The 13466-nt window shown below is 53.1% G+C and overlaps 1 protein-coding gene across 1 annotated transcript; it reads left to right on the top strand.

The window, feature by feature from the left end:
• Positions 1 to 2382: 2382 nt before the first annotated feature.
• Positions 2383 to 11781, top strand: sbk1 (SH3 domain binding kinase 1; the record flags this gene model as incomplete). Its single annotated transcript, XM_080475512.1, has 4 exons — positions 2383 to 2420; positions 9209 to 9450; positions 9907 to 10109; positions 10957 to 11781. The coding sequence occupies 4 exons, from the start codon at positions 2383 to 2385 to the stop codon at positions 11779 to 11781; spliced, it is 1308 nt and encodes a 435-aa protein (XP_080331638.1).
• Positions 11782 to 13466: the final 1685 nt, after the last annotated feature.

Raw genomic sequence — 13466 nt, 5'->3', positions numbered from 1 at the left:
GGAGGAGGAAGAAGGAGAGGAGGAAGAAGGAGAGGAGGAAGGAGAGGAGGAAGAAGGAGAGGAGGAAGGAGGAGAGGAGGAAGAAGGAGAGGAAGAAGGAGGGGAGGAAGGAAGAGAGGAGGAAGGCGGAGAGGAGGAGGAAGAAGGAGGAGAGGAGGAAGGAAGAGGATGAGGAGGAGGGAAGATGGGAGGAGGAGGAGAGGAGAAAGGAAGAAGATGGAGAGGAGGAGGAGGGGAGGAGGAGGAGGAGGAGGAGAGGAGGAAGGAAGAGGAGGAGGAGGAGGAGGAGGAGGAGGAGGAGGAGGGAAGATGGGAGGAGGAGGAGAGGAGGAAGGAGGAAGGAGGAAGAAGGAGGAGAGGAAGAGGAGGAGAGGAAGAAGGAGGAGAGGAAGAGAGGAAGAAGGAGGAAGGAGGAGAGGAAGAAGGAGGAGAGGAGGAAGGAGGAAGAAGGAGAGGAGGAAGGAGCCTGGTTCTTGAACAGGGGTGTCCAACCTTGGTCCTCCAGGGTCCCTGTCCTCCAGGGTCTTGGTCCTCCAGGGTCTCGGTCCTCCAGGGTCCCTGTCCTCCAGGATCCCTGTCCTCCAGGGTCTCGGTCCTCCAGGGTCTCGGTCCTCCAGGGTCTCGGTCCTACAGGGTCCCTGTCCTCCAGGATCCCTGTCCTCCAGGGTCTCGGTCCTCCAGGGTCTCGGTCCTCCAGGGTCCCTGTCCTGCAGGTTTAGCTCCTCCCAGTTTCACACACCTCATTGCACTGAAAGGCTCCTTATTGGTCTTTTTCACAACCTTGGTGATGACGTCATCATTAGATTCAGGTATGCTGAACCAGGGAGGAGCCAAAACCTGCAGGACGCTGGTCCTCCAGGACCGAGTTTGGACACTCCTGGTCCAGAACAAGTGGACATTTGACATCTGAGCCAAGACCAAGAAACATCTTCATGTTTCAGGAATCCGACAGGGTTCTAAAGTTTTCTCTGATCAGCGGGTCTGAGGCTGCTCACGGTTCTGACATTGATAGAGCCTTAGTGAAGGACTCCTGTCCTGTCCTGTCCTGTCCTGTCCTGCTCTGTCCTGCTCTGTCCTGCTCTGTCCTGTCCTGTCCTGCCCTGTCCTGTCCTGTCCTGTCCTGCCCTGTCCTGTCCTGTCCTGTCCTGCCCTGTCACTTTTGTCGTTAACATGTACAGTAAAGGGGAAACCCGGCAGAGTCTTACCTACCTTGCCTACCTTACCTACCTTGCCTACGTACCTTACCTACCTTGCCTACCTTACCTACGTACCTTACCCACCTTACCTACGTACCTTACCCACCTTACCTACGTACCTTGCCTACCTTACCTACGTACCTTGCCTACCTTACCTACGTACCTTACCCACCTTATCTACCTTACCTACGTACCTTATCTACCTTACCTACGTACCTTACCTACCTTACCTACCTTGCCTACCTTACCTACCTTACCTACCTACCTTGCCTACCTTACCTACGTACCTTACCTACCTTACCTACCTTGCCTACCTTACCTACCTTACCTACCTTGCCTACCTTACCTACCTTACCTACCTTGCCTACCTTACCTACCTACCTTACCTACCTTACCTACCTTGCCTACCTTACCTACGTACCTTACCTACCTTACCTACCTTACCTACCTTGCCTACCTTACCTACCTTACCTACCTTACCTAATAAGGACCGTTATACTGTGAAGTACTAGGATGTACTTGAAGTAAACAAGAGAGGAGCAGCTTGTTCCTCCAGAGCTTCAATCCAAACTCCGAGCTGGTGGAGGTTCTCAGATCTGAAGGGGGTCCAGGCACTAGGACCCAGGACACGTGAGGATTATTTTGCCATAGGGTGGAGACGGTGAACAATGAAGGACCCCCCCCCCCCCCCCCCCTCCTCCTCCTCCTCCACCAGTCCCTGGACGGACGGACCAGTCAGACAGAAGCAGAGAGGACAGTAGGTGTGTGTGTGTGTGTGTGTGTGTGTGTGTGTGTGCCGCAGAGAGCCGAGCCGAACCTCCAGTCTGGACCTAATGAAGGAGTGAATGAATGAATGAATGAAGGCTTTGTGTCGGTGCGTGCGGCTCTGAACTGGGTCATGCGGACCGCTGGAGGAGACCCCCGTTCCCCCCGCTCCCCCCGGGCAGGCTGACATGGTGGCCGCTCACAGGACGGATTCGATTCGTCTTCATCCGCGTCCCGGAGGACATGTCTCCATCTGAAGCGCGTCGTCTGGGACGCAGCGCGCCTCGCGTTACGCAGTGAAGCCGCAAGTGTCGACAACCGTTTTATTTTGATCTTGAAGCGAAGAGGAGCTGCTGGGTTGTTCTCCCCTCCGGTCACTGATCGATCAGCAGGCGGCGCCGCGGCGCAGCGCACCGGGCGGATGCAGGACCATGGAGGAGAGCGGCAGGTCGCCAGCAGGTGAGCGCAGCTTCAGCCCCCCCCGGGGGGCAGAAAAGTGGGTCAGGGCATCGATACTGTACAGGAACTAACTGCTCAATGCAAAAAACCTCATTCTCTCACTCAAACCCTTTTTTGTCTAGAAAATCCAAAGTCTTCCTCTTCTTTAGAGACAGAAGCTTTCTGTCTGAACTTTGACCTTCTGTCCACCTGCCAGGAGACACTTTGGTCTCCGAGTCCGCAGAAACAGCTTGGATGAATTCTAATTCGTGTTTGAGCTCTGACATAATTTGTGTTTTCACCATCATTTTCTACCTACATGAATCCGCCCCCCCCCCCCCCCCCCCCCCCCCCCCCCACTGCTTTTGTTATTGTCCCTGTGAGCTCCAGGGGAGTGGGAACATCCAGAGAGTGATGGTCCAGGACAGACAGGTGATGTCTCATCCTTAATGCCGTCCTGTAAAAGCTGGTAATGGACTCTAGAAGCAACACAACACTCACATATGGATTTGCTGTTATTCCAAATATTAGATTGCATGGGGGGGGGGGGGATCAATAGCATTAAGGAAGTACTTAAAATATATTTTAAGAAGACTTCAGGGCTTCAGTTGAGTCTGAGATCAAATTCAGTGAAGAGAAGAGACGAACAAACAGTCAGCAGTTGTATTAAAGAGGATTCTACTTCTTAAACTCTCTGATCTGAAACGCCTGGCTCACTGGTTAGAAGCAAACATGATCAGATTCTTGGAGTGCACATCGATTAAGGGGGGATGTAGCTGGATGGAGAGATGTAATGGAAGGAGGGATGTAGCTGGATGGAGAGATGTAATGGAGGGGGGATGTAGCTGATGGAGGGATGTAATGGAAGGAGGGATGTAGCTGGATGGAGAGATGTAATGGAAGGGGGATGTAGCTGGATGGAGGGGTGTAATGGAAGGGGGATGTAGCTGGCTGGAGGGATGTAATGGAGGGGGGATGTAGCTGATGGAGGGATGTAATGGAGGGGGGATGTAGCTGATGGAGGGATGTAATGGAGGGGGGATGTAGCTGATGGAAGGATGTAATGGAGGGGGGGTGTAGCTGGATGGAGGGGTGTAATGGAAGGGGGATGTAGCTGGCTGGAGGGATGTAATGGAGGGGGGATGTAGCTGATGGAGGGATGTAATGGAGGGGGGATGTAGCTGATGGAGGGATGTAATGGAGGGGGGATGTAGCTGATGGAAGGATGTAATGGAAGGGAGATGTAGCTGGCTGGAGGGATGTAATGGAAGGGGGATGTAGCTGATGGAGGGATGTAATGGAGGGGGGATGTAGCTGATGGAGGGATGTAATGGAAGGGAGATGTAGCTGGCTGGAGAGATGTAATGGAAGGGGGATGTAGCTGATGGAGGGATGTAATGGAAGGGGGATGTAGCTGGATGGAGGGATGTAATGGAAGGGGGATGTAGCTGATGGAGGGATGTAATGGAAGGGAGATGTAGCTGGATGGAAGGATGTAATGGAAGGAGGGATGTAGCTGATGGAAGGATGTAATGGAAGGAGGGATGTAGCTGATGGAGGGATGTAATGGAGGGGGGATGTAGCTGATGGAGGGATGTAATGGAGGGGGGATGTAGCTGATGGAGGGATGTAATGGAAGGAGGGATGTAGCTGATGGAGGGATGTAATGGAGGGGGGATGTAGCTGATGGAGGGATGTAATGGAGGGGGGATGTAGCTGATGGAGGGATGTAATGGAAGGAGGGATGTATTGGAAGGGGGGGGGGGTCTCAGCAGGGGGTCCCTCCATCCCTGTTGTTGGAGGAAGTTCCTGCACCACATCACAGCCTCTGAGGTTTGTGTTCCGCCGCCCTGGAAGGTGGTGGAGGGTTTAGGAACAGAGTCCTCGCTGCCGCCGCCGGCAGCAGGAACCGTGGAGTTTGGATTGAATGGTTCTCGGCTCAAGCTACTCTGGACGCAAGAGATCAGTTGTCACCTGGAACGACTCACCTGGAACGACTCACCTGGAACGACTCACCTGGAACCATTCTCACGACTCACCTGGAACGACTCGCACCTTTAAACGACTCTCCCCTGGAACGACTCTCACCTGGAACGATTCTGACCTGGAACGACTCACCTGGAATGACTCTCACCTGGAACGACTCGCACCTTTAAACGACTCGCACCTGGAATGACTCTCACCTGGAACGACTCTCACCTGGAACGACTCGCACCTTTAAACGACTCGCACCTGGAACGACTCTCACCTGGAACGACTCTCACCTGGAACGATTCTCACCTGGAACGACTCTCCCCTGGAACGACTCTCACCTGGAACGATTCTGACCTGGAACGACTCACCTGGAACGATTCTGACCTGGAACGACTCTCCCCTGGAACGACTCTCACCTGGAACGACTCTCACCTTTAAACGACTCTCCCCTGGAACGACTCTCCCCTGGAACGACTCTCACCTGGAACGATTCTCACCTGGAATGACTCTCACCTTTAAACGACTCTCACCTGGAACGACTCTCACCTTTAAACGACTCTCCCCTGGAACGACTCTCACCTGGAACGATTCTCACCTGGAACGACTCTCACCTGGAATGACTCTCACCTGGAACGACTCTCACCTTTAAACGACTCTCCCCTGGAACGACTCTCCCCTGGAACGACTCTCTCCTTTAAACGACTCTCCCCTGGAACGACTCTCCCCTGGAACGACTCTCACCTTTAAACGACTCTCCCCTGGAACGACTCTCACCTTTAAACGACTCTCCCCTGGAACGACTCTCCCCTGGAACGACTCTCACCTGGAACGACTCTCACCTTTAAACGACTCTCCCCTGGAACGACTCTCCCCTGGAACGACTCTCCCCTGGAACGATTCTCACCTGGAACGACTCTCACCTTTAAACGACTCTCACCTGGAACGACTCTCACCTTTAAACGACTCTCACCTGGAACGATTCTCACCTGGAATGACTCTCACCTTTAAACGACTCTCACCTGGAACGACTCTCACCTTTAAACGACTCTCACCTGGAACGATTCTCACCTGGAATGACTCTCACCTTTAAACGACTCTCCCCTGGAACGACTCTCCCCTGGAACGACTCTCTCCTTTAAACGACTCTCACCTGGAACGACTCTCACCTTTAAACGACTCTCACCTGGAACGACTCTCACCTTTAAACGACTCTCCCCTGGAACGACTCTTGATTTGAACTGATGGAGGAGAATCATGTTCATCAGGAACAGTAGTTTGGGACGAAGTGGTTGCAGAGCCGCATCCTAAACTGACCTGCTTATAAAATTAAAGAGATTTGTCGTGAGGACGAGTCGAACATGTTGAAATGACATGTACGTCCATTAAATACAGTCATTCTGGAAACGTCCCACATAAAAAGACATTTCAGTGTCATCGTTGTGTTTGAGGAGAGGAGCGGTGGACATTGTTCATCTCCACTGAAGTGATGGACCACCAGTAGAATCCTCACAGTATGACTTGTTGGTGGTCTTCTGAGACCTGGTCACAGTCCTGCTGATGTTTTACCAAAACTTTAAGAGTTCAGGGGCCAAAGCTGTTGAGAGCTCTTCAGAGTTAAAGCACAGAACATCCAGCGGCTTTACAGGGTTTATCTTCTCCAGTGTGTGCAGAAGAAAAGGTCAACGGCTCCACCTTCATCTGCAAAAACAGATTGTCAGACAATAGTAGTGAGATAAAACTGAGTGTTTCAGCTTTTATTTTGGTGGGGAAACAGCCTGCTCTAACCAGGTTAACCTGCAGGTATGTTCATCGTTGTTTGAATAATTGCTAAATGGAGTGAGATTGTCAGTTTGTATTTGCGGGAAAATTAGTGGCTGGAAAGCAGATTATTGCTTCTGAATACAAACAGGGAACCTCGCCGTGCTGGAATGAAAGCAGGTCGCTTGTTTTAGTGCATCACAAGCTTTTTTGTCACCAATAAAAAATGATATTGTCTCTTCCGACCAGCGAACACAGGGATCTCCAGGTTTCGAGGTAGCGTGGGACTCCGGACACGCAGGCTGATGGTTGTGTGGCCGAGAGGCTGGGTGGCCGGGAGGCCAGGTCGGGTGGCCGGGAGGCCAGGCCGGGTGGCCGGGAGGCCAGGCCGGGTGGCCGAGAGGCCAGGCCGGGTGGCCGGGAGGCCAGGCCGGGTGGCCGGGTGGCCGGGAGGCCAGGCCGGGTGGCCGAGAGGCCAGGCTGGGTGGCCGGGAGGCGGGAGGCTGGGTGGCCGGGAGGCCAGGCCGGGTGGCCGGGAGGCCAGGCTGGGTGGCCGAGAGGCCGAGAGGCTGGGTGGCCGGGAGGCCGGGTGGCCGGGAGGCCAGGCCGGGTGGCCGAGAGGCTGGGTGGCCGGGAGGCCAGGCTGGGTGGCCGAGAGGCCAGGCTGGGTGGCCGGGTGGCCGGGAGGCTGGGTGGCCGGGAGGCCAGGCCGGGTGGCCGGGAGGCCGGGAGGCTGGGTGGCCGGGAGGCCAGGCCGGGTGGCCGAGAGGCCAGGCCGGAAGGCCGGGAGGCCAGGCCGGGTGGCCGAGAGGCCAGGCTGGGTGGCCGAGAGGCCAGGCCGGAAGGCCGGGAGGCCAGGCCGGGTGGCCGGGAGGCCAGGCTGGGTGGCCGGGAGGCCAGGCCGGGTGGCCGAGAGGCCAGGCCGGGTGGCCGGGAGGCCGGGAGGCCGGGAGGCCGGGAGGCCGGGAGGCTGGGTGGCCGGGAGGCCAGGCCGGGTGGCCGAGAGGCCAGGCTGGGTGGCCGAGAGGCCAGGCCGGAAGGCCGGGTGGCCGGGAGGCCAGGCTGGGTGGCCGGGAGGCCAGGCTGGGTGGCCGGGAGGCTGGGTGGCCGAGAGGCCAGGCCGGAAGGCCGGGAGGCCAGGCTGGGTGGCCGGGAGGCCAGGCTGGGTGGCCGGGAGGCCAGGCTGGGTGGCCGGGAGGCCAGGCCGGGTGGCCGGGAGGCCGGGAGGCTGGGTGGCCAGGCCGGCCAGTGAAGCACCAGGCTGAGCTTCATCGCTGAACCACAGCTGCTGCTTCTCAGAGGCGGAAACACAAAGGGCCTTTGATGGAGAGTCGCTGTGTGACCTCCAAACAATCCCATGGAAAACCTCTGTCATGACTCCGTCCGTCCTCCTCCACTCAGGACTTTCTGGTTCATGTTCGCCGCATCGCTGCAGCAGCATGGTCCCCCGGACGCTCCTCACAGTCTGTTAATCCAGTTCTGCAAAGGGAACGGAGGAGGGGGATTTGTCTTTATAGCGGCTGAGTAATGTGATTCTCCTCTGTGCTGGAGCTGACGGGAAGCAGTGGCAGTAAACAAGCGCTCCCTCCTCTCTAATGGAGGCTGAGGACCAGCAGGGCGGGCGGGCGGAGGAAACCTGCTGCCAGTCTGCGTCTGTCTGTCCTGCTGAGATGTTTCATCACTAAACCTGGACCAGACTGCTTTGGACAATCACCAACTGTCGACGGGCTGAAGGCTGTGCAGTGACAACGCTCTCCATGTAATAGTCACAGTCTGAGATAAGTGTCACACAGTTTTGATAATATAAAGGTTTTCTGCAGAGATACTGAAGGTACCCAGAGAACTCTGATTGAAGAGTCAAACAGGCTCCACACGGTAGAACGGTCATTATTATTTACTTGACTAACAGCTTATTGATCACTTCTCACTAAAACATCCTGAAAACATGTGATTAAAACTTTGTGAATTCATTCAGGAACTCTCTCTGAAATGTCCTCAGCCGTCCACGTCCAGCTATTTTCAATCGGTTTTGGTTTAAAACGGCGCTGCCGAGGATTCGTCCTCAGGAACAGAAGAACAAAAGCAAAGCAATTGGCTTTGAATGATGGAAGTAAAAGGCCATCAGCAAAATAGTCGGTGCTGATTTGGTGCTTATTAGTACTGTTTGTGTGCATGCTGTGCATGATTGGATGAGTAAATCTGGCTGTGTGGAGGGAATGGAGACGAAACACAATGGGTGGAGTCATTAGTGGGATTTGTTCCTTTTAATCAATCGGTGTCTTTTTGCAGAGTTTGTACAGCATTGCTAAAATTTATTTAACTTTTTTATGAATAAGGATAGAACATGTGCCGTGTGTGTGTGTGTGTGTGTGTGTGTGTGTGTGTGTGTGTGTGTGTGTGTGTGTGTGTGTGTGTGTGTGTGTGTGTGTGTGTGCTGTTAGGGGGGCTTTATGAAAACTCCCAGAATGCAACAGCAATAGTTTTCTGGACATTTCACTTCATTCTGCACCAAGAAAAACTTTAAAGTTTCCATTCCAATGTTATCATGGCGGTTCCACTGGTCCGACCCACTCAGGATGGAACTGGACTCTTTGTGGCCCCTGAACTAAAATGTGTCTGACACCCCTGATCTGGACTTTGTTCATGTACATGAGTTCATGACATTTCATTCTTCAAACGTTCTGAACAGGACGAGTGTCAACAGGCCTTCATTTCCACACGGTCCATTCAGGTCCATTCAGGTCCATTCAGGTCCATTCAGGTCCAATCAGGTCCATTCAGGTCCATTCAGGGCATCAATAGCGAGGCCAGGCTCAGGCGATGTATTGGATTCCTTCAGACAACCGTCCAGCTTTCAGACAGCACTTACTGGCAGACACTATAGGAGCATCAATAATAAGAGGGAGAAGGACTAACAAAGGGAGAGAAATTGAGGAAATTGTCAGCCTCAAGGTGGGCAGGTTAGACATGCCTTCCATCACCTATGACACATCTGATCCGTGATGCCGGTAATGCCTTGCTCAATAGGAAGTAGGAAGGTATGAGGACCGGACCCTGACCATGCTTTCCTCCCTCAGTTTGCCGCACAGCGTCAAGGCCAGCCTGTCTCTCTCTCCGTCTGGCCCGGGGCGAGTGGCCAGTGGCGGCGGCTCCCCTACATCCAAGACGGGCTTTAGCGGCGGCGTCCCGGTGGAAGACATGCAGGCCCTGGCCATCACCTCGCTGTCAGCAGCTGACGTAGCCAAGCAGTACGAACACATCCGCGAGCTGGGGAAGGGAACGTATGGGAAGGTGGACCTGGTGGCTCACAGGACGCAGGGTGAGTCTCTGACCTTCACCAGACCAACTGGACCTTAAAGAGGTTCAGGGTTCACACCCATCCAGCACCAGGCGAAGCTGATCAGTACAGTCTCAAGGTGTCGTGCTGGGAAACTGATATCAGCTCAGTTAGAGCAGCTTTTCTCTTTGGTTTACTCTGAAATCTGGTCAGAGAGCCGCTTTAGTCGGAGCTCAGTATAACTGAAGTGGTGCGGAGAGGAGCGAGAGGCTGAGAGGGTATCTGGGCTCTAAAGTGCTAAGTCAGCACTGAAAAGCTTCTCCAGCTGTGATTATGAACACCTGAGCTTGTAATGGAGGTGAGATTCCTTCAATGTGAATGAAAGCAGCTCTGGAAGTCTCTGTGTGCATTAAGTGTGAGGACGCTCCTACTGTTTGACATGGAGCGCTGGGGTTCATGTCCTCTGCTCTACATGTCACTTTTCTCCTCTCTTTGCAGGAACCAAGATAGCGCTGAAGTTTGTTACCAAGAACAAAACGAAGCTGAAAAGTTTCCTGCGGGAATTCAGTCTGACCGGCTCGCTGAGCTGCAGCCCGTTCATCATCAAGGTCCTGGACGTTCTGTTTGAGACGGAGGACAGCTATGTGTTTGGACAGGAATACGCCCCCGCTGGGGACCTCTTTGACATCATACCCCCACAGGTAACGACCCCCCCCCCCCCCTCCAGCCTCCAATCAGTCAGTGTTCAGACGTGGTGGTTTTAACAAGGCCTCCTGAGACTCCAGCCGCCGGCTTCGTCCTGGTTTCCACTCCCATTTTGCTTTAGAGCTCCAGTGGAGAAAGTTCTTCTCCAGACTCATTCAGATGTTTTTCACTTCATAAAGTTTTACCACTTTTCATTGTTTCATTTCAAAATCTGAAAAGATGTGGTCACATCCTCTAGACCAGAGATCTTCAGCTCCTCTGCAGCGGCTCCCACAAACCCCCAGGAAGGTTCTAGATGAATGATCTTGTTGCTTTCAAAACAAACGGTTCTTAAAAACCATCTGCTTAAAACAGCTCAAGGAAAAATGGCTAAAACTGCTTGAATTGCTAAAAACACATGAAATAGTTGAAACTACTACAACTACTGCTACTATTACTACTACTACTACTACTAATAATGAAAATACAGGAAAAACTGCTAAAAAGGTTGAAATGGATCAAATAGCCAAGATGCATGAAATTAGTAAAATAGAAAAATTCCTTTAAAAAAAAAAAAAAAAAAAAAAAATAGGAAAAATGTGTCAAATTGGCTACAAAAGCAAAAACACATGTATTATAATACATGTAAATTGTGTGTATCATGAACTTAAGGTTAGTTATTAGTATGTAAATCTTTGGTTTTAGAAGCTTTTTCTTCATTTCAGATCATTTATTTGGTGGAAATCAGAGAAAAAACCAAAGTAGCCGAGTCCTGCTGCAGAAGCCAGAATCCCAAAGCTCCTTGTGTTCTTGTGTGTCCTGGGCTGTGAGCTCCGTCATGATGCAGCCGGTGTTTCCTCTCAGGTGGGGCTGCCAGAAGAGATGGTGAAGCGCTGCATGCAGCAGCTGGGCTTGGCTCTGGACTTCATGCACAGCAAAAGTTTGGTCCATCGCGATGTGAAGCCTGAGAACGTGCTCCTGTTCGACCGGGAGTGCCGCCGCATTAAGCTGGCCGACTTCGGCATGACGCGCCGGGTGGGCTGCCGCGTGAAGCGGGTGAGCGGCACCATCCCGTACACGGCGCCGGAGGTGTGTCGCGCCAGTCGCACCGACGGCTTCCTGGTCACCACCAGTCTGGACGTCTGGGCGTTCGGCGTCTTGGTCTTCTGCATGCTGACGGGCAACTTCCCCTGGGAGGCGGCTCTGCCGGCCGACGCTTTCTACGAGGAGTTCCGGCGCTGGCAGAAGGCGGGCTGCCCGGTGGGAACGTACCCGTCGCAGTGGCGCCGCTTCACTGATGATGCTCTGCGGATGTTTCAGCGGCTGCTGGCCTCCGAGCCGGAGAAACGCTGCGGGGTCAAGGACGTCTTCTGCTTCGTCAAGTACGAGCTGGTCAGCGAGCTGCGGCGCCGGGCGTCTTGTCGAGCCAAGCGAGGTGAGAGATCGAGTTCAGGGGTGTGCACCGGCAGCTGCTCTTCCTCTTCCTCGTCTTCAACCTCCACGCCACGCTCGTCCCACAGACACGCCGAGCCCTCCACCCCTCCGGGAACTTCCTGCCTGCGCCCGGCGCCACTCAAACGTAGCGTCCTGTCCGACCCACTGTCCCCCCGAGAGGAGCACCAGTCCCCAGGCCGAGACAAGAACAAAAGCCAGATGGTGATGGCGACGGCCATTGAAATCTGTGTCTGACCACAGCGAGGCTCCAGCTGGAGACCAGAGCTTCTCACACTAACGAGAGGAATGATTTACTGCCAGAGGAGCCGGTGAGCAGAGAGGGACGGGGAGAGTGGTGCTGTAACGTAGGAAGGAGAAGCTCAGGATCCCAAGCTGTGGAAATGGACGTCATAAATCAGTGGTACACTCTGGGCCAGCGACTCCCTGACACTCCATACCATCCAGGTTCTGATTTGTGACCAAAGACCGCTTCCCGAGTGGAGAAGCCGTGGAGGCGGCGGCTGCTCATTCCTCCACGCAGCTCGTGCTGCCGTCCACTGCTTTGTGTTTCTGCCCACACTGTGGTGGTGCTACTGCCTCCATGCATCTCCTACCGTTGTGTTAGTTCTCTCAGAATGAGCTCCAGGACATCCATCATCACACCTGGCCTGCTGTTGCTCAGAGACGTGATCCGACACATTCCACATGTTTGACTGCAGAGTCTCACACTTCCTGCCAGCTTCCAGAGCGCTGAACTTGTCGACACACCTGAGATGAAGTATCACGAGGAAACGAAGGAAATCAACCTAAATGTAGCATCTTGTTTGAAACGTCTCTTCATGTAGTTGTCTCGTCTGAGAGACATCATCTCAGAGACAGGCTTCAACTCAGGACACTTCAGTGGGTCACTTCCTGTTTTATAATTGATGGATCTCCCCCGCGGCTCCAGGCCGCTCTACAACTCAATGAGATTTATTTCAAGATAAACGCAACTCAATACAGGGATTGTACACGAGGTGGCAAACAGCAAACAGCTGGAGAAGAAATGTCTGTTTCTCTTTTCTATCTGCTGTGTGTGTGTGTGTGTGTGTGTGTGTGTGTGTGTGTGTGTGTGTGTGTGTGTGTGTGTGTGTGTGTGTGTGTGTGTGTGTGTGTGTGTGTGTGTGTGTGTGTGTGTGTGTGTGTGTGTGTGTGTGTGTGTGTGTGTGTGTGAGCGCGCGTTTCAAATCTTAAAGCACAAAATTTTTGTAAAAACAAAAGAAACTCCTAGAGAACTCTGACTCTGTTGTACATACGTTGGATTTGTGGAATGGCACCATAACATCAGGTAGTTCACCATGTAGCTGTTCTAGTTTTCTACTATGGGAAAAGGGTTTTAGGTACTGTGGGGGCGATGTACTGTATGTAGCAACCAAATGTACACCTATTCCAACAAACCAAACCATTGCATAACGTAGCAGCTGCTGCTCGTCTCCACTTCCCAAACCTCCTGGGCTTTTCTTGTGCTGGATGAAATCCGTCTGATGGAAACGTGGTGAGTGGTGAAGTCATGAGCAGGACTCACTCGGTGGAACCGGGACCACAGTGCAGCGGCTTTAGATCTGGGGGGTCAAACACGAGGCTCGTGGGTCAAAACGGGCCGGCACCAGGCTCCAGCCCGACGCTCCGCCCACTATCATACACGTTTCAAAGAAAACTTTGCTTTTTTAAAACCAACTTCTTGAGCAACACAACGGGTTGTTATCACACTGTCAGGGTGAGTTTATAAAGACACTCAGAATACAACAGCGGGAGAAGAAGTTTATATCGACCAGAACATTTCATTAAAGTTGGCTTCAGGTTGAGAATAAGGTCATTTTCAGGAAAAATATAGACATTTTCATCAGGAATACTTTGCACCACAACAAAGATAAACTTTAAAGGTTATTGTGGCTCTAATT

The sequence above is a fragment of the Lipophrys pholis genome (assembly GCF_963383615.2).
Source record: "Lipophrys pholis genome assembly, chromosome: 1".
In the NCBI taxonomy this organism is placed as follows: Eukaryota; Metazoa; Chordata; class Actinopteri; order Blenniiformes; family Blenniidae; genus Lipophrys; species Lipophrys pholis.
The sequence above is the reverse complement of the archived record's forward strand: the minus strand, read 5'-3'. Positions and strand labels throughout refer to the sequence as shown.